Here is a 19,402-nt window from a genome sequence, read left to right on the forward strand (position 1 = left end):
AAAATCAAGAAAATTGAGGGAAGGGGTAGGACTTGAAGGAGGGGGAGGATGATGGAAGGGGAAAGCTGGATCAAGATGCGTTGTATTCATAAACAGCCTTGATGAATGGCAACTCCTTTGTACAACTACTTAAAGATAATAATAATTAGCCAGGAGCTGGTGGTTAGTGCCTGTGATCCTACTCACTCAGGAGGCCGAGATCTGAGGATTGCAGTTCAAAGCCAGCCCAGGCAGGAAAGTCGGTGTGACTTTTTTTTTTTCCTTTTCAGTGTAAATATTTTAATATTAAAGATTGAGAATTTTAGAAAAACTGGAAATGGAGAGGCAGTGTGACCTAAGGAGCAAAGCTACCAGGAGGGGAAAAAAACCCCACCACATTTGTTTTATAATAACATTCATTGAATTATTACATATTTATTAAGTGTCTGACATATACCAGGCAAACAGAACAGAAACAGGAGTTATTTTTCATTCTTTCAGCAATGGCTATGTCTTCAATAAAAAACACACAAACATTCTTCTGTGTTAGTGTCCATTTATTGTTCTTTACATATAGTTTTCACGTGTGCGTTCCTATACTGCATAATGTTGTAGACCATTAAATAGTCCAAAACATATCTGGAAGATCAGTGGAATCATCATTAGTTTAATATCCGTTTGACAAAGCAGCACCCGGTGGAGTAAAACTCTTCCTTTTGGTGGCAGTGGGACCGTGTGGTAATTGACTGCAAGACCTCCATTTTTAGAAAAAGCCAAAGCAGTGGGCTGCAACACGCCACACATTATACTAACCAGCAAGCTTCTCAGGGCACAGTCTTCCTTGCTTATGTTACCTGAACACAAAGCATCGGTTACAAGGAGCTTGTAAGTAACTACTGAAGATAAAAATGGAAGTGTAGCCAATGATGTAAATGTCTTCAAAGTATCATAATTGACTTTGAAGCAACTTCTGAAGACCAAGTTTGCTGATATTCCAGAGATGCCAGCTGTTGCTCCAAGGAGGACGGTTCCACTTATATTTAAGGCCTTTTCTTTTCTAAGAGATTCAGTTTTTTTTTTTTTTTTTTTTTTTTTTTTTTGCCAGTCCTGGGGCTTGGACTCAGGGCCTGAGCACTGTCCCTGGCTTTTTTTGCTCAAGGCTAACACTCTGCCACTTGAGCCACAGCACCCCTTCTGGCCATTTTCTGTATATGTGGTGCTGGGGAATTGAACCCAGGGCCTCATGTATACGAGGCAAGCACTCTTGCCACTAGGCCATATCCCCAGCCCGAGATTCAGTTTTTTTTCCTATGATATCCATGACCATTGGTCTTCTAAGTTTTGCACCTTGTAGGGGAGGAGTCGGATGACCTGGTGGGTATACTGCCATCTTGGTGTCCTCGGGCCCGCTGTCTCTCCACGGTGCCACACCGGCGCTGGGCCGGAGCGGGGGTGCCGCCATCTTGACGCCCCGGTGTGACTCTTATCTCCAATGAACCACCAGAAAACCAGAAGTGGATCTGTGGCTCACTATGGAGCATTAGCCTTGAGCACAAAGGTTCAGGAACAGCACCCAGGCCCCGAGTTCAAGCCCCATGACCACCACCACCACCAACAACAACAACAAAAAGAAAAAGACAGTAAAAATTAGAAAAAGATAAAGTTTCAACACAAGGACAAATACCAAGCAGTGCGATTGTCCTGTCTGGGGGTGCCTGAGGCGGGGCAGGGGCCCCGCTGCGGGAGCGCCCCCCACATGGGGTCTCCCGTGGGGCTGAGGGTTCCGGAAAGACCCAGTGTCCCCTCCAGTCACCGGACAGTCCTAGCAGAAGCCCTCCACTCTTGCCTCCTTTGGAACCGCTCACGAAGGGTCCCTGCCCAGCAGCCCACGTTCACGCAGGCGGGGTTGGGGGGGCTCCTTCCTTTCCCACTCTGAGGCGGGGAACCCTGTGCCGGCTAGAGCCCTGGCCGCTCTGCCTGCCGCAGCCCTTCCTCCCAGGTGCCTCCTCTTGGCGTGGTGTCCCTGCGGGGCCGGTGCCCGGGTGACAGACGGGCACACAGCACGCCTGGCCTGGCTCTCTTGGTGGAATTGTGGGGGGCAATTCCCCACCACCCTTCGCAGTGGCCCAGGATGGCCGGGTCAAGGAGTCCCTGGCCACTGCAGCTGGCCAGTTGGATGCGGGCCGATTAAACACAGGTGCCCGGGCCAGCCCAGAGGGCAGACAGGAGGGGACGGTGGGGCTCAGTGCTTACCCTGCCCCTGCCCTCCCCCAGCCCTGCACATCTGCCCTGGGACCCTCACGGCTGGTGTGGGGAGATGGGGGTGGGGAGATGGGGAGTGGGGCTTTCGGGGGCCTCCCAAGAGTGCTAGAGGCTGTGGTCAGCAGGGGCCTGAATGGGTCCTCAGGGGGCTGGCCGGGGGGAGAGGGAGCCACAGGCAGGAGGAGGTTGGGAGGAGTCCATGACAGGAGGCCCGGGTCAGGACAGCAGCACCCAAAGGGGCCGGGCGGGGCTGAGCAGGCCCGTGACTGTGTGGTGTGTCAGTGAGTGTGCACACTAGTGTGTGTTCACCAGGCAGAGGGTCTGGGTGGGGCTGAGCAGGACTGTGCCTGTGTGGTGTGTCAGTGAGTGTGCACACTCGTGTGTTCACCAGGCAGGGCAGGGCTCAACAGGACTGTGCCTGTGTGGTGTGTCAGTGTGCACACTCGTGTGTGTTCACCAGGCAGGGCTGAGCAGGACTGTGCCTGTGTGGTGTGTCAGTGTGTGTGTACACTCGTGTGTGTTCATCAGGCAGAGGGGGCAGCGTGGGGCTGAGCAGGACTGTGCCTGTGTGGTGTGTCAGTGTGTGTGCACACTCGTGTGTGTTCACCAGGCAGAGGGGGCCAGGCAGGGCTGAGCAGGACTGTGCCTGTGTGGTGTGTCAGTGAGTGTGTACACTCGTGTGTGTTCACCAGGCAGAGGGTCTGGGTGGGGCTGAGCAGGACTGTGCCTGTGTGGTGTGTCAGTGTGTGTGTGTACACTCGTGTGTGTTCACCAGGCGGGGGGTAGTGTGGGGCTGAGCAGGACAGTGCCTGTGTGGTGTGTCAGTGAGTGTGCACACTCGTGTGTGTTCACCAGGCAGAGGGGGCAGCGTGGGGCTGAGCAGGACTGTGACTGTGTGGTGTGTCAGTGTGTGTGCACACTCGTGTGTGTTCACCAGGCAGAGGGAGCAGGGCGGGGCTGAGCAGGACTGTGCCTGTGTGGTGTGTCAGTGTGTGTGTGCACACTCGTGTGTGTTCACCAGGCAGAGGGTCTGGGTGGGGCTTAGCAGGACTGTGCCTGTGTGGTGTGTCAGTGTGTGTGCACACTCGTGTGTGTTCACCAGGCAGGGCAGGGCTCAACAGGACTGTGCCTCTGTGGTGTGTCAGTGTGTGTGCACATTCGTGTGTGTTCACCAGGCAGGGGGGTCTGGGTGGGGCTGAGCAGGACTGTGCCTGTGTGGTGTGTCAGTGTGTGTGCACACTCGTGTGTGTTCACCAAGCAGAGGGAGCAGGGCGGGGCTGAGCAGGACTGTGCCTGTGTGGTGTGTCAGTGTGTGTGTGCACACTCGTGTGTGTTCACCAGGCAGAGGGTCTGGGTGGGGCTTAGCAGGACTGTGCCTGTGTGGTGTGTCAGTGTGTGTGCACACTCGTGTGTGTTCACCAGGCAGGGCAGGGCTCAACAGGACTGTGCCTCTGTGGTGTGTCAGTGTGTGTGTGCACACTCGTGTGTGTTCACCAGGCAGAGGGGGCAGCGTGGGGCTGAGCAGGACTGTGGCTGTGTGGCGTGTCAGTGCGTGTGCACACTCGTGTATATCTGTGTACCTGTGTACAGCCTCGTGTGATGATGTGTCAGCACTGTGTATTTCTGTGTGCCCGTCGAGTCATGCTCTGCTTGTATATCACCATGTGAATGTCCTGAGCAGGATTGCACTTCTGTGTCTCCAAGTGTGTGTGTCTATGTATGTGTCACTGTGTCCCCGTGTACCTGAGCGTTTCTGTGTTGTCCACGTGTGCATGCGTGTGCACGTCTGTGTGGTTGTGTGTGTGCACGTCCACATGGCCATGCATGTCTGTCTGTGCATGTGTGTATATATCTGTGTGGCTGTGCACCTCTGCGTATGAGTGTGTGTGTGTGTGCTGTGCATGTCTGTGTGTGTGTGTGTCTGCGTGTGCATGTCTGTGTGGCTGCGGGTCTCGGCGTGCCCCTTTGCGTGTGTCTGGGAATCACCCTGCCCGGGCTCGGCGCAGGGCTGGTGGGGTGAAAGGCCTAGTACACCACCCGCTGTGGCTCCTGGGCACCCGGGCTGGGTGGGGGCAGCGGGGCTCGGAGGTCCTACGGTCGGGCTGGGTACCTGACTGTGCTCACGAGGGACAGGCTAGCCTGGGTGGGGCCCAGCTGGACAGTCTGGGGGCAGGATGGGCTGGGGATGGGAGGTGCGTGCAGGGCACACGAGCCGGGCTCTGTCCCCACGGGTGCCTGGAGCCCGCTCGGGCACCTGAAGTCCCTGCCTGGGCTCTTCGGGCTCTGCTGCCGCCCGGGGCCAGGCCCACAGTGTCCTCCCAGGCCGCCCTCGGCCGTGGTGGGAGTCGGGGTGGTGGGTCAGGGGTGCTCCAGACCCTGCTCTCCTCCGGGCAAGTCCCCTGGGCCCTGGGCCCCTACGTTTCAGGCCCAGGGGAAGCCGGGGCTTTCCGCCCTGGCCCTCCACCTGCGCTGTGGTTTCTGTTCTCGGCATTTTTAGAACTACTTGCAAATGTTGTTTGTGCAGAGTGCGGCTTGGGCGTGGGAACGGTGAGTCAGGACTGGGGTCTTGTTTTTCAGATTGCCTGGGGTGGGGGGATGGGGCAGCGCGGCCCAGGCTGGACCCCAGGGCCAGCTCCTGCCCTGCGCGGCGTGGAGGAGAGGCTGCGGCTCTTCCTGGAGGGAGGCCCTGGCACCCTATGCCCAAGGAGAACGAGGCCCAGCTCTGCCTTGTGCCCTGTGCCAGGGCCCAGCCCACGGCCAGCCATGCCAGGCCAGGGCCAGTTGGGCTTCATGTTCTACTGCCGGGGACAGGAACTTCCCAACAACACGAACACCTTCATGTTTGCACGTGACACGCACGTTTCGTGTTCTCTGTGGAGCTAGCCCAGGCAAGCGGGGTCCTTGTGGCACCATGCACGAGGAGGGCCACGCTCGAGTCCTGTGTCGCACACGCGGCAGCTGCAGCCCACACCTTGACCCGCGGCACAGACATGGACGCCAGCCAGCAATGACAAGGACGAGGAAAGAGACAGGAAAGGAGAGACGAGCTAGGGAGAGAACAAGGACACGAAGAAAGAGAAAAAGAGACACTATATGGAACAGAGAGGAGGAAAAAGGGAGACATGGGCAGACAGACAGCAGTACAGGAGCAAGGCTGCACCACAGACTTAGTAATGGACGCAAAGACAGAGAGACAGACACTGAGAGACACAGAGCTGGGGATGAGGAGAGAGATAATGAGAGACACACACTGAGAGATGGAGACAGAGGACCAGGGAATACAGAGACAGAGACAGAGAGACAGACATGCCGACTCCCAGAGAGAAGCAGAGAGGTGAAGATGACAAAGAAACAGAGACACAGAGAGAGAGAGACTGAGAGACAGAGACAAAGATGGGGATGAGGTGACAGAGAGACAATGACAGAGACAGGAAAGGACAGAGACAGTGGGAGTGGGGAAGAGAGAGGCAGAGACACAGAGAGCGACCAGAGGCAGGGAGAGGAGACAACACGAGAAGAGAGAGAGAAAGAGGCAGCGGTGGGGCAGGAGAGACCAGGGACAGCACTCTGGAGGCAGAGGCCCAGCTCACAGCCACAGACCCAGAGGGCCCCCCACCCTCAGAGCCCCCAGACACACCTCCCACCACCCCCGTGACCCCGAGCCCCACAGAGACCCCCCCCGCCCCAGCCACACGCTCCCCCACGCCACCCCAGGGCCCTGTCCTCGGGAGCCCGCTGAAGGCCCGGCAGAGAGCACGGGGGGGAAGCAGGGGGGCACCCGGGCCCACCACGGGTCCCACGACTGGCCTCAAAGGGCCACCTGGAAGGGGTCACGTGCCCTCTGCTCAGGGTGTGCTGGGCAGGGCCCGCCAAGGGCCTGGCTCAGGGAGGGAGGAGTGGGGTGGTCAGTCCTCAGGCCTAGCGGGGCCTGCTTAGCACCCGGGTGGGGGGGGGAAGCTTGTCAGCAGGAGGAGGGAATGCAGGGCCCTGAGGTCCCTGGGCCCCCCACCCCACCCACTGCCCTGCTCACTGACCGGCGATGGCCAGAGCAGGCCCCGGGACCTCAGGGAGAAACCCCCAGATTCACGCGTGACTCAGACATGAGGCTGGGAGGAGAGGAGAGGGCAGAAGGACCGGGAGCTGGGCTGGTGAAAGCCCGGCTTGGGCTGCTCCGCCTGGGATGTGTCCCCACCCCGAGGGTCTGGGCGGGAAGGACAGTCAGAGCAGCACAGGCCGCAGCACGGCTGGGCACACTGGTGACACTAGCCGGTCCCAGGGCCAAGGGGCCAGGCCTGGGACTCTCAGCATGCGAGGAGGCCCTGGAGCCCACAGCCCGTGACAGGCGAGTCCGCACCGGCGCTCCCTGCCCTGGTCCAGGCGAAGACCGTCCACGGTGGCCGGGCTGAGCAGGGCCGGCCGGGCAGGGAGGACCAGGGAGGGCCAGGGAGGGCAGGGGCCAGCAGGGCCTCGGGGAGGGGGCTCAGGCTGCGCTCCGGGCAAGTCCAACGGCAGGGTGGTGGCCCGGTGGAGCCCAGGGCCCAGTCAGGGAAGAGGGCACACCGGGGTGAGGGCAGGGGCCAGGGACGAGGCAGGGGGCCTCCCCTCCCCCCATGGCAGTGTGTCCTGCTCAACGTCAACAGAGATGTGAGGACGAGGCCGGTCCCCGCCTGACCTTGGTCAACGTCCCACGTGCAGGCCCCCGTCCCCCCACCTCCTCCCCGCCTCCTGTCACACCCAGAGGCCCCCTGGAAGCGCAGGGGTGCTGTGAGGAGTGGGGGCCCAGGACACGGCCGGAGCCGCGGAGCAGAGTGGGGGCCGTTACCCAGAGAGTCAGGTGTGGCTGGGGATGCGCCCTGGTGTGAGTGGAGTGTCAGGACAGGCGGGGGTGCCTCAGAGCCCACGCACAGCCCCTCCGTCCCCCCTCACCCCCGTCCACGCCCTGCCAGCACAGGCGGCAGAGGGCCTCCTGGCCGGTCTGTGCACCGAGACCACGGGCCTCCGCGGCCGCCGTCCAGTCACCCCAGGGTGGTCCTGGGTCCCCCGGGCCCGGCCCACATCCACCTCTGTCCTCAGTGGGGAGGATCCGGCCACTCCTGGAGGGGCGACATGCCCTCCCACCCCTCACCCCAGACTCCCGCACCCTCCCGTGGAGCCAGGGTGGACGTGGGGTTTCCTCACTCATCAGTAACTCACAGGAACCGCAGGGAGAGAGGCACAGACACACGGGGCCACGGTCAGGGGGAGAGACCATCACAGAGAGATAGAGTCAGGGACCAGAGACTCGGAGATACAGAGGGAATCAGAGGTAGAACCAGAGACACAGAGATAGGACCAAAGACAGAGGGGCATGCAGGAGATACAGAGGGAACCAGATGGAAACAGACACAGATAGAAAGAAACTCAGGCAGCTGGGGGCTGGGGGCTCATGCCTGTACTTCCAGCTGTGCAAGAGGCCGAGGTCTGAGGATCAGTTCAGGCAGGAAAGTCTGTGAGACTCTTATCTTTAATTAGTTCCCCCCAAAAGCCAGAAGTGGAACTGTGGCTCAAATGGCAGAGAGCTAGCCTCGGGCAAAAAGCTCACAAAAACAGATAGCACCCAGGCCCTGAGTTCAAGCCCAAGACCAGCACACAAAAGAAAAGGAAGCAAGCAAGCAAGTAAGCAAGCAGACATAGACATAGAAACAGAGAGAAAATCAGAGATAAGAGCAGCAGGAACACAGAAAATCAAGTAGAAACAATGACAGAGACGGACACAGGAGGACAGTGCAAATCCATGTTGCTGCACAGTATTGTTAAGGCATCAGATATTGTTGATTACTCGGGTTGTTCAGATATCAGTCCTGCCTGGTTTCATTGATGTGTAGGTTCAATTTCAGTGCAATTGCAAACAAGAGTCCTAATTAGCTGCTTAGCAAAAAAGAAATATGGAGACAGAGACACAGAAAAATAAAGAGAGGTAGAGCCACAGAGAACCTGAAACCAAAATAACGACAAGAATTAAGAGAGAGTTAGAAAGACAGTGAGAGAAAGGAACAAAAATGCATAGAGACACAGCACAGAGTGATGGAGATTGGAACAAAGGGAGTCACACCCAACACCCTTACACAGCCCACGGTTGTGGGGACATCACACAGGAGCAAGTGGGGACGTCGTGTTTTCTCATTTATTTTTATTTTTTTCCCAGTCCTGGGCCTTGGACTCAGGGCCTGAGCACTGTCCCTGGCTTCTGTTTGCTCAAGGCTAGCACTCTGCCACTTGAGCCACAGCACCAGTTCTGGCTGTTTTCTATATATGTGGTGCTTGGGAATCCAACCCAGGGCTTCATGTATACGAGGCAAGCACTCTACCACTAGGCCATCTTCCCAGCCCCTCATTTATTTTTTTTAATTTTTAAAATATTTATTGATATACAGATCGGTGACAGTTTCATATGTTAGGCATTGGGTGTTTTCTCATTTATCAGTGCAGGACAGAGAATCACAGGGAGAGAGAGACACGGAGATTCAGAGATGCAGAGAGAATCAAAGAGTCAGAGACACAAGGAGAGAGATACAGCGCTTACGCTGTGTCTGTGGCCTGGCTTCCCCCCCCCCGCTCCCGCCGTGGTCTTGCCCTGTGGCTAACCCAGCAACATGGGAAGCAGGACAACCGCGTGGCCTACGTGAATCCAATAGCAACGGCCAGATCAAGGGGGCCAATCCAGTCTTCGGGGCCCACGACCCAGGATTATCTAAACCGACCAAGACCTACCTGGGAGGAAGTCAAAGAACAGCTAGAAAAGAAAAAAAGGGCTCCAAGGCTTTGGCTGAATTTGAAGAAAAAATGAATGAGAACTGGAAGAAAGAGCTAGAAAAACACAGGGAGAAATTATTAAGTGGAAATGAGAACTCATCTAAAAAAAGACAGAGAAAGAAAAAAGAAAAGAAGAAAGCTGGTAGGTATTCATCTTCTTCTTCATCAAGCTCTGATTCTTCCAGCAGTTCTTCAGACTCTGAAGATGAGGATAAGAAACAAGCAAAAAGGAGAAAGAAAAAGAAGAACCGTTCACATAAATCTTCTGAATGCTCTATGTCAGAAACTGAGTCAGACAGTAAGGACATTAAAGGACTTGGCAAGAAAAGGAAGATGTATCCTGAAGATAAACCCTTATCATCTGAGTCCTTGTCAGAATCAGATTATGCTGAGGAGGTACGAGCAAAAAAGAAGAAAAGCAGCGAAGAACGAGAAAGAACAACAGAAAAGGCAAAAAAGAAAAAGAAGCATAAGAAACACAGCAAGAAGAAGAAAAAGAAGGCTGCTAGTTCAAGTCCTGATTCATCGTAACATTTAGAAAAACCAAGATTCCCTTAAAGAAAGTGCAATGTCTAAGAAAATCTCAACTGTGAAAATTATGATATATTTACTAAAAATGCATGAAATTTCTTGTTTCTAAAATTATTCCTGGACTCTACAGTAGCCATTCAGATGCTGCTGTATGGAAGGCCATGGTTGTGCAGTCATGCTAGTGGTTAAGACATTTGGGGATTAAAGCTAATACTTTTGGCTAGATGTATCTATGGATAAACAGAAACTGAATCTAGATGCATCTTTAAGATGCAATCAGAAATGACCAGATGATTCTAGTTAAAATTTTTTTTGGGGGGGGGCAGTCCTGGGCCTTGGACTCAGGGCCTGAGCACTGTCCCTGGCTTCTGTTTGCTCAAGGCTAGCACTCTGCCACTTGAGCCACAGCGCCACTTCTGGCCGTTTTCTGTATATGTGGTGCTGGGGAATCGAACCCAGGGCCTCATGTATACGAGGCAAGCTCTCTTGCCACTAGGCCATATTCCCAGCCCTCTAGTTAATTTTTTTTTTTCCAGTCCTGGGCCTTGGACTCAGGGCCTGAGCACTGTCCCTGGCTTCTGTTTGCTCAAGGCTAGCACTCTGCCACTTGAGCCACAGCGCCACTTCTGGCCATTTTCTGTATATGTGGTGCTGGGGAATCGAACCCAGGGCTTCAAGTATACGAGGCAAGCGCTCTTGCCACTAGGCCATATCCCCAGCCCCTAGTTAAAATTTTTGAAGTAGGGATTACATTAATAGTTCAGAAATCCTTACTGTGTAGATAACTGTATTTTAATTTTTTCCCCCCTGTATACTTTTATTTACCTGGGAAGGAACTTTTAAGGCGGGAGGGTGGTTTGCTAACTAGCTAGCAGAATAGCGTGCCTTGGATCCTCACACATCCTGTTTTTGTGGACACAGCAGCCATGCTTCCTGGGAAGTTGAGAGCTGGGTACCAGCAGTCTTGTCCTTCACTGAGCTAAGTGACATCCTTGGACTTTGTGAGCTGCATTGACTGAACCAGAGAAGCGAAGCCCTTTGCAGCATGAGAAAACCCCAAAGCTGGGGAAATTACCTCCACCTCAATAATAACTGAATGTTTGTTAGCATTAGAATGTGTTATGTTGTTTGAATTTTGACTACACTTTGACTTTGGAGAGGAATAGTTTCAAATAGACACTGGTACTTTTGGAAAATGGTAGTTGAAGATCTAGAATGCATGTTTTATACTGTTAAGTTTTAGCCAGTCAAGAAAATTTTATGTAACCAGTGATTGTTAACTTTATTTTTTGTATGAACATTGTTTAGGTTGCAATGTTTAGTTTTAGTTAACTCCTTACTCTTGCTGTCTTATATTCATAACTATTTTAATGGCATATTTGCCAAGATATTTAGCATGTAAAAAGCAGGGATTTGATTTTTTTAACAGCTTCATATTGAAGCTGAGACCATATACAAGTTGAGTGCAGGCTTGATATGCTGTATCTTGTTATATAAAACTGTTGCCAGAATCTTAGTAAATACATTTTAAAAGTCTGTCGTCTTTGTAGGTTAGTAACAAACTATGATAGGTAAACTTTAAGTGAGAATTACATTACTTTTCTTACTTTGTCATATTTTACGCCTCATATCTCCTGCTGAATTATTAGGAATGTTAAAAGGAATTGATAAGTTGTTTTCATTTTACATTTTTATATAATCACGTAATAAGAAATGTAATTTGATGTACAATTTTACCTGTTTCAGAAGGTTTACTAATTATAGTGGTATATGCACAGAGCATTTTGGCATGACAAAAGGCTGAATAAATAGCTATTTTACTTAAAAATAAAAAAATCAAAAAAAGAGGAAGAAGAGAGATACAGGGAGATCAGAAACAAGAGACAAAGACTCAGAGATACAGAGAGAATCAGACAGCAATACAAAGATACAGAGAGAATCAGACACAGTGAAGGACACTAAGATGTAGACAGATACTGAGACAGAAACAGACAGGTTCAGAGATATGCAGACGATCAAAGAGAGAACCTGACACAGACACACAGGCATTGATACAGATATACATAGAGAATGACAGGCTCAAGCAGATACTGAGACACAAATACACAGAGAGATAGATAATCTTCAGAGACAGAGACAGTGATGGAGAATCACAGGCAGAGAAAGAGAGAGACACAGAGACAGAAAGACAGTCACAGAGATACAGTGACCGACAGACAGACACATCATGAACAGAGTCAGAATCAAAGATAGAAACACAGACATAACAGTTATTTCCTCAGAACACAGAAAAAGATGGGCAAAGACAACTGGGAGATAGACACAGATATGTGGAGAATCAGATAGAGATAGAGACACAGAGGCAGAGACACAGAGGGGATTAGAGACAGACACAGAGACATGTAGTAAGTCAGAGGCAGCAGCAGAAGGACAGAGACAGACAAAGAAAGACAGACACAGAGAGAATCAGTTATAAACAATGGAAGACACAGTGAAGGAAAGAGAGAAGGACCTATGGAGACAGAGGGAGGCAGACACAGAGACAGAGATGGAAATAGAGAGACATAGGAACAGACAGAGACAGAAAGGTAAAGAGAGACAGAGGAAGATAGTGAGAGACAGACACAAAAATGCACAGAAAGCTCGGAGAGACCAATGGCACGTTTTCTCTCATATGCTGAAGCTAGATCTAAAATACACCAGGACACGATAAATTATATAGGACTATAGGCATTCATATGCAGTGAGACTGAAGAAGAATGCTGGACTCTTATGGGAGGAAGACAAAGGCATAATGCCTCTGTGCCTCTGGTCCTACGAAATGATATTTATTGAAATGAATGAAACAATAAAAGGAGCAAAATTAAGAAGAGTGAGGGAAGGGCTGGGTAGAGAGGGATGGGTGAGAATGTTGAAAGTGGTGATTTTGTTCAAGATACACTGTATTCATTAACCTGCTTTGTTAAAGGGCCATTCCTTTTTTTTAAGTTGAAATAGACTTTAGGTTTTTTTTTTCTTTCCATTTTTTCCCTTTATTGTCAAAGTGAATTACAAAGGGGTTACAGTCTCATATGTAAGGCAGTGAGTACATTTCATATGTAAGGCAGTGAGTACATTTCATATGTAAGGCAGTGAGTACATTTCTTGTTCAAATTGTTACCTCCTTTCTCATTTTTTGTGTATGTGGCACTGAGAAATTGAACCCAGGGCTTCATGCATGCTAGGCAAGCGCTCTACCGCTAAGACACATTACCAGCTCCCCTTTGTACAACTTTGTAAAGATAAGAATAAAAACATTCTGTAACTACTTTCAACGTCCCATGTGTATCTGTAGCTTCTATTACTGATGATGTTCTTGTATCACCTTCCTGTGGTTGTACCTACACTATCTCTGGAATCTTATCTGAGTATATTGGAAACCATGTATACTGGTATTAGATCTAGGAAATTGAAAGGAACACCAAAATTGAGAGACACGGGGTAAAAAAAGAAAAACAACTACAAAAGCAACACTTGCAAAACTGTTTGGTCCAAGTGAACTGAACACCTCATGGGGGGAAAGGGAAAGGGGGAGGAGGGAGGGGGTATGAGGGACGAGGTAACAAACAGTACAAGTAATGTATCCAATGCCTAACGTATGAAACTGTAACCTCTCTGTACATCAGTTTGATAACAAAAATTTGGGAAAAAAAGAATAAAAACATTTCAATGAGATAATGCACAGAGACATGGAGATGAAGACAGGAACAAAGAAAAGACAAATGAGAAGATGGAGACAGGGAGGAACAAAGAAGAGACAAAACAGACAGGGAGACAGATACAGAAGAAAGCAAAGACAGAGACCTAGTGACAGATACAGAAAGGCAGCAAGTGGGACAAGACAGAGAAATACAAAGACAAAGGAGACAGAAATGAGGAGAAAGACAAAAAGACAAGAAAAGAGAAGAGAAACAAACAGTACAAGTAATGTATCCAATGCCTAACGTATGAAACTGTAACCTCTCTGTACATCAGTTTGATAATAAAAATTTGGAAAAAAAAAAGAGAGAGAAGAGAGATACAGGCAAAGAGAAAGAAAGAGATGGGGAGACAGGCCCAAAGATGCTCTCTGGCCCAACAAAAAGGAGGCAGCCCAGAACAACCCCAGGGGTCCGCGGAGATGGAGACAGGCAGGGACAAAGGTTGCAACAGCAAGAGACTGAGCCAGTTACACTCAGAGGAAGATGGAGGGCGTGCCAGGGAGATGGGGTCATCAGAGATGGGAACAGAGGGAGGGCTGGGCACGGGAGAGCATCGGGTCACGATCAGAGCCAGGGTCAGGCCAGGAGGTGACAGGCCAGGAGCTGTCCACCCCTCAGCCCACAGGCTGGGACTGCAGGACCTGTGGCCATGTGAGCTCGGGCCTCCCCCGCCCCTCCCCACCCTGCAGAGGCCCAGCTGTGAGGGGGTGTTGGAGGGCAGCTCTGGGTCCAGGCCAGCAGGGTGGCCAGTGCCGGGGCCGGGTCATCTCTGCTCAGGTCCTGGTGGGCGTGGGTGAGGGCGCCGAGCATCGCGGACATCCTCAAGTGGACCAACACTGAACTCAACAAGTCGTGCTTTGCAGGGTCAGGGTGCCCGCCATGCAGGGCGGGCCCCAGCCCCCAGCCTCCGCAGCCCTGTCTGACAGTGGAGGTGCACAGAGGCTGTGTGGGCTTTCCACGGGGTCCAGGCTGAGGGTGGCCATGAGCAGCCACTGTGTTAGGCGGGGGGTAGGACCAGGCCGCAGCTCCTGAACTCGTCCTGGTAGGGCATGGGTGCCCAGCCTGGTTTGGGCCCGTGGTTCATGGTTGCCCTCATGCCTGCCTGGGGCTCTGGCCACAGTAGGCAGCAGCTGGGGACTGGCTGACTTCAGTAGGTCATTGTTGGCAGAGGTCTCGAAGGCACAGCTGGGCGTGTTTGCCCTGGGGAGGGGGCTCCTCCAGCCCAAGGCCTGGGCTGGCCTACCCAGGCTGGGCTGGTGACCACAGCTGCAGCTGGGGAACTGATGCAGCTGTTTCTGGAAATAGCCTCAGAAAGTAAGAAATGTGAGTTTTGGTGTGGAACAAACAGCCATTTGCATGTGCCTTTGAGGGCCAAGCTTGTGCAAAATGACTAAGTCAAGGAGAAACTGAGACCAGGGCCCCTCGCACCTGCCTTGTGGGGGGGAAGGGCTGCTGGGAATGGGCTCTGTGTTTGGTCTCGTTTTGGGCCTAGTGACCTGGGCCTACCTGGTGGCGGCTGCCCTGGGCCTGGCGGCCCACCCTCAGCCTGGACCCCGTGGAAAGCCCCCACGGCCTCTGTGCACCTCCACTGTCAGACAGGGCTGCGGAGGCTGGGGGCTCGGGCCCGCCCTGCATGGCGGGCACCCTGACCCTGCAAAGCACGACTTGTTGAGTTCAGTGTTGGTCCACTTGAGGATGTCCGCGATGCTCGGCGCCCTCACCCACGCCCACCAGGACCTGAGCAGAGATGACCCGGCCCCGGCACTGGCCACCCTGCTGGCCTGGACCCAGAGCTGCCCTCCAACACCCCCTCACAGCTGGGCCTCTGCAGGGTGGGGAGGGGCGGGGGAGGCCCGAGCTCACATGGCCACAGGTCCTGCAGTCCCAGCCTGTGGGCTGAGGGGTGGACAGCTCCTGGCCTGTCACCTCCTGGCCTGACCCTGGCTCTGATCGTGACCCGATGCTCTCCCGTGCCCAGCCCTCCCTCTGTTCCCATCTCTGATGACCCCATCTCCCTGGCACGCCCTCCATCTTCCTCTGAGTGTAACTGGCTCAGTCTCTTGCTGTTGCAACCTTTGTCCCTGCCTGTCTCCATCTCCGCGGACCCCTGGGGTTGTTCTGGGCTGCCTCCTTTTTGTTGGGCCAGAGAGCATCTTTGGGCCTGTCTCCCCATCTCTTTCTTTCTCTTTGCCTGTATCTCTCTTCTCTCTCTTTTTTTTTTTTTTCCAAATTTTTATTATCAAACTGATGTACAGAGAGGTTACAGTTTCATACGTTAGGCATTGGATACATTACTTGTACTGCTTGTTTCTCTTCTCTTTTCTTGTCTTTTTGTCTTTCTCCTCATTTCTGTCTCCTTTGTCTTTGTATTTCTCTGTCTTGTCCCACTTGCTGCCTTTCTATATCTGTCACTAGGTCTCTGTCTTTGCTTTCTTCTGTATCTGTCTCCCTGTCTGTTTTGTCTCTTCTTTGTTCCTCCCTGTCTCCATCTTCTCATTTGTCTTTTCTTTGTTCCTGTCTTCATCTCCATGTCTCTGTGCATTATCTCATTGAAATGTTTTTATTCTTTTTTTTCCCAAATTTTTGTTATCAAACTGATGTACAGAGAGGTTACAGTTTCATACGTTAGGCATTGGATACATTACTTGTACTGTTTGTTACCTCGTCCCTCATACCCCCTCCCTCCTCCCCCTTTCCCTTTCCCCCCATGAGGTGTTCAGTTCACTTGGACCAAACAGTTTTGCAAGTGTTGCTTTTGTAGTTGTTTTTCTTTTTTTACCCCGTGTCTCTCAATTTTGGTATTCCCTTTCAATTTCCTAGTTCTAATACCAGTATACATGGTTTCCAATATACTCAGATAAGATTCCAGAGATAGTGTAGGTACAACCACAGGAAGGTGATACAAGAACATCATCAGTAATAGAAGCTACAGATACACATGGGACGTTGAAAGTAGTTACAGAATGTTTTTATTCTTATCTTTACAAAGTTGTACAAAGGGGGGCTGGTAATGTGTCTTAGCGGTAGAGCGCTTGCCTAGCATGCATGAAGCCCTGGGTTCAATTTCTCAGTGCCACATACACAAAAAATGAGAAAGGAGGTAACAATTTGAACAAGAAATGTACTCACTGCCTTACATATGAAATGTACTCACTGCCTTACATATGAGACTGTAACCCCTTTGTAATTCACTTTGACAATAAAGGGAAAAAATGGAAAAAAAAAAAACCTAAAGTCTATTTCAACTTAAAAAAAAAGGAATGGCCCTTTAACAAAGCAGGTTAATGAATACAGTGTATCTTGAACAAAATCACCACTTTCAACATTCTCACCCATCCCTCTCTACCCAGCCCTTCCCTCACTCTTCTTAATTTTGCTCCTTTTATTGTTTCATTCATTTCAATAAATATCATTTCGTAGGACCAGAGGCACAGAGGCATTATGCCTTTGTCTTCCTCCCATAAGAGTCCAGCATTCTTCTTCAGTCTCACTGCATATGAATGCCTATAGTCCTATATAATTTATCGTGTCCTGGTGTATTTTAGATCTAGCTTCAGCATATGAGAGAAAACGTGCCATTGGTCTCTCCGAGCTTTCTGTGCATTTTTGTGTCTGTCTCTCACTATCTTCCTCTGTCTCTCTTTACCTTTCTGTCTCTGTCTGTTCCTATGTCTCTCTATTTCCATCTCTGTCTCTGTGTCTGCCTCCCTCTGTCTCCATAGGTCCTTCTCTCTTTCCTTCACTGTGTCTTCCATTGTTTATAACTGATTCTCTCTGTGTCTGTGTCTTTCTTTGTCTGTCTCTGTCCTTCTGCTGCTGCCTCTGACTTACTACATGTCTCTGTGTCTGTCTCTAATCCCCTCTGTGTCTCTGCCTCTGTGTCTCTATCTCTATCTGATTCTCCACATATCTGTGTCTATCTCCCAGTTGTCTTTGCCCATCTTTTTCTGTGTTCTGAGGAAATAACTGTTATGTCTGTGTTTCTATCTTTGATTCTGACTCTGTTCATGATGTGTCTGTCTGTCGGTCACTGTATCTCTGTGACTGTCTTTCTGTCTCTGTGTCTCTCTCTTTCTCTGCCTGTGATTCTCCATCACTGTCTCTGTCTCTGAAGATTATCTATCTCTCTGTGTATTTGTGTCTCAGTATCTGCTTGAGCCTGTCATTCTCTATGTATATCTGTATCAATGCCTGTGTGTCTGTGTCAGGTTCTCTCTTTGATCGTCTGCATATCTCTGAACCTGTCTGTTTCTCAGTATCTGTCTACATCTTAGTGTCCTTCACTGTGTCTGATTCTCTCTGTATCTTTGTATTGCTGTCTGATTCTCTCTGTATCTCTGAGTCTTTGTCTCTTGTTTCTGATCTCCCTGTATCTCTCTTCTTCCTCTTTTTTTGATTTTTTTATTTTTAAGTAAAATAGCTATTTATTCAGCCTTTTGTCATGCCAAAATGCTCTGTGCATATACCACTATAATTAGTAAACCTTCTGAAACAGGTAAAATTGTACATCAAATTACATTTCTTATTACGTGATTATATAAAAATGTAAAATGAAAACAACTTATCAATTCCTTTTAACATTCCTAATAATTCAGCAGGAGATATGAGGCGTAAAATATGACAAAGTAAGAAAAGTAATGTAATTCTCACTTAAAGTTTACCTATCATAGTTTGTTACTAACCTACAAAGACGACAGACTTTTAAAATGTATTTACTAAGATTCTGGCAACAGTTTTATATAACAAGATACAGCATATCAAGCCTGCACTCAACTTGTATATGGTCTCAGCTTCAATATGAAGCTGTTAAAAAAATCAAATCCCTGCTTTTTACATGCTAAATATCTTGGCAAATATGCCATTAAAATAGTTATGAATATAAGACAGCAAGAGTAAGGAGTTAACTAAAACTAAACATTGCAACCTAAACAATGTTCATACAAAAAATAAAGTTAACAATCACTGGTTACATAAAATTTTCTTGACTGGCTAAAACTTAACAGTATAAAACATGCATTCTAGATCTTCAACTACCATTTTCCAAAAGTACCAGTGTCTATTTGAAACTATTCCTCTCCAAAGTCAAAGTGTAGTCAAAATTCAAACAACATAACACATTCTAATGCTAACAAACATTCAGTTATTATTGAGGTGGAGGTAATTTCCCCAGCTTTGGGGTTTCCTCATGCTGCAAAGGGCTTCGCTTCTCTGGTTCAGTCAATGCAGCTCACAAAATCCAAGGATGTCACTTAGCTCAGTGAAGGACAAGACTGCTGGTACCCAGCTCTCAACTCCCCAGGAAGCATGGCTGCTGTGTCCACAAAAACAGGATGTGTGAGGATCCAAGGCACGCTATTCTGCTAGCTAGTTAGCAAACCACCCTCCCGCCTTAAAAGTTCCTTCCCAGGTAAATAAAAGTATACAGGGGGGAAAAAATTAAAATACAGTTATCTACACAGTAAGGATTTCTGAACTATTAATGTAATCCCTACTTCAAAAATTTTAACTAGGGGCTGGGGATATGGCCTAGTGGCAAGAGCGCTTGCCTCGTATACTTGAAGCCCTGGGTTCGATTCCCCAGCACCACATATACAGAAAATGGCCAGAAGTGGCGCTGGGGCTCAAGTGGCAGAGTGCTAGCCTTGAGCAAAAAGAAGCCAGGGACAGTGCTCAGGCCCTGAGTCCAAGGCCCAGGACTGGAAAAAAAAAAATTAACTAGAGGGCTGGGAATATGGCCTAGTGGCAAGAGAGCTTGCCTCGTATACATGAGGCCCTGGGTTCGATTCCCCAGCACCACATATACAGAAAACGGCCAGAAGTGGCGCTGTGGCTCAAGTGGCAGAGTGCTAGCCTTGAGCAAACAGAAGCCAGGGACAGTGCTCAGGCCCTGAGTCCAAGGCCCAGGACTGCCCCCCCCAAAAAAAAATTTTAACTAGAATCATCTGGTCATTTCTGATTGCATCTTAAAGATGCATCTAGATTCAGTTTCTGTTTATCCATAGATACATCTAGCCAAAAGTATTAGCTTTAATCCCCAAATGTCTTAACCACTAGCATGACTGCACAATCATGGCCTTCCATACAGCAGCATCTGAATG

General features: G+C 50.2%; 1 protein-coding gene and 1 pseudogene across 1 annotated transcript; one reads left to right on the plus strand and one right to left on the minus strand.

Annotated features, from left to right (window-relative positions):
- Positions 1-398: 398 nt before the first annotated feature.
- On the minus strand, positions 399-1,441 carry LOC125345350 (complex I assembly factor TMEM126B, mitochondrial-like). The gene is made up of 2 exons (XM_048337564.1): positions 1,401-1,441; positions 399-1,036 (listed from the first exon to the last, which is right to left on the minus strand). Exons 1-2 carry the CDS (start codon positions 1,439-1,441, stop codon positions 574-576), a joined length of 504 nt encoding a protein of 167 aa, XP_048193521.1. The 3' UTR covers positions 399-573.
- A 5,906-nt stretch (positions 1,442-7,347) lies between these two features.
- On the plus strand, positions 7,348-9,681 carry LOC125345351 (annotated as a pseudogene).
- The last annotated feature ends 9,721 nt before the right edge of the window (positions 9,682-19,402 follow it).

This window comes from Perognathus longimembris, unplaced genomic scaffold, assembly GCF_023159225.1.
Source record: "Perognathus longimembris pacificus isolate PPM17 unplaced genomic scaffold, ASM2315922v1 HiC_scaffold_5536, whole genome shotgun sequence".
In the NCBI taxonomy this organism is placed as follows: Eukaryota; Metazoa; Chordata; class Mammalia; order Rodentia; family Heteromyidae; genus Perognathus; species Perognathus longimembris.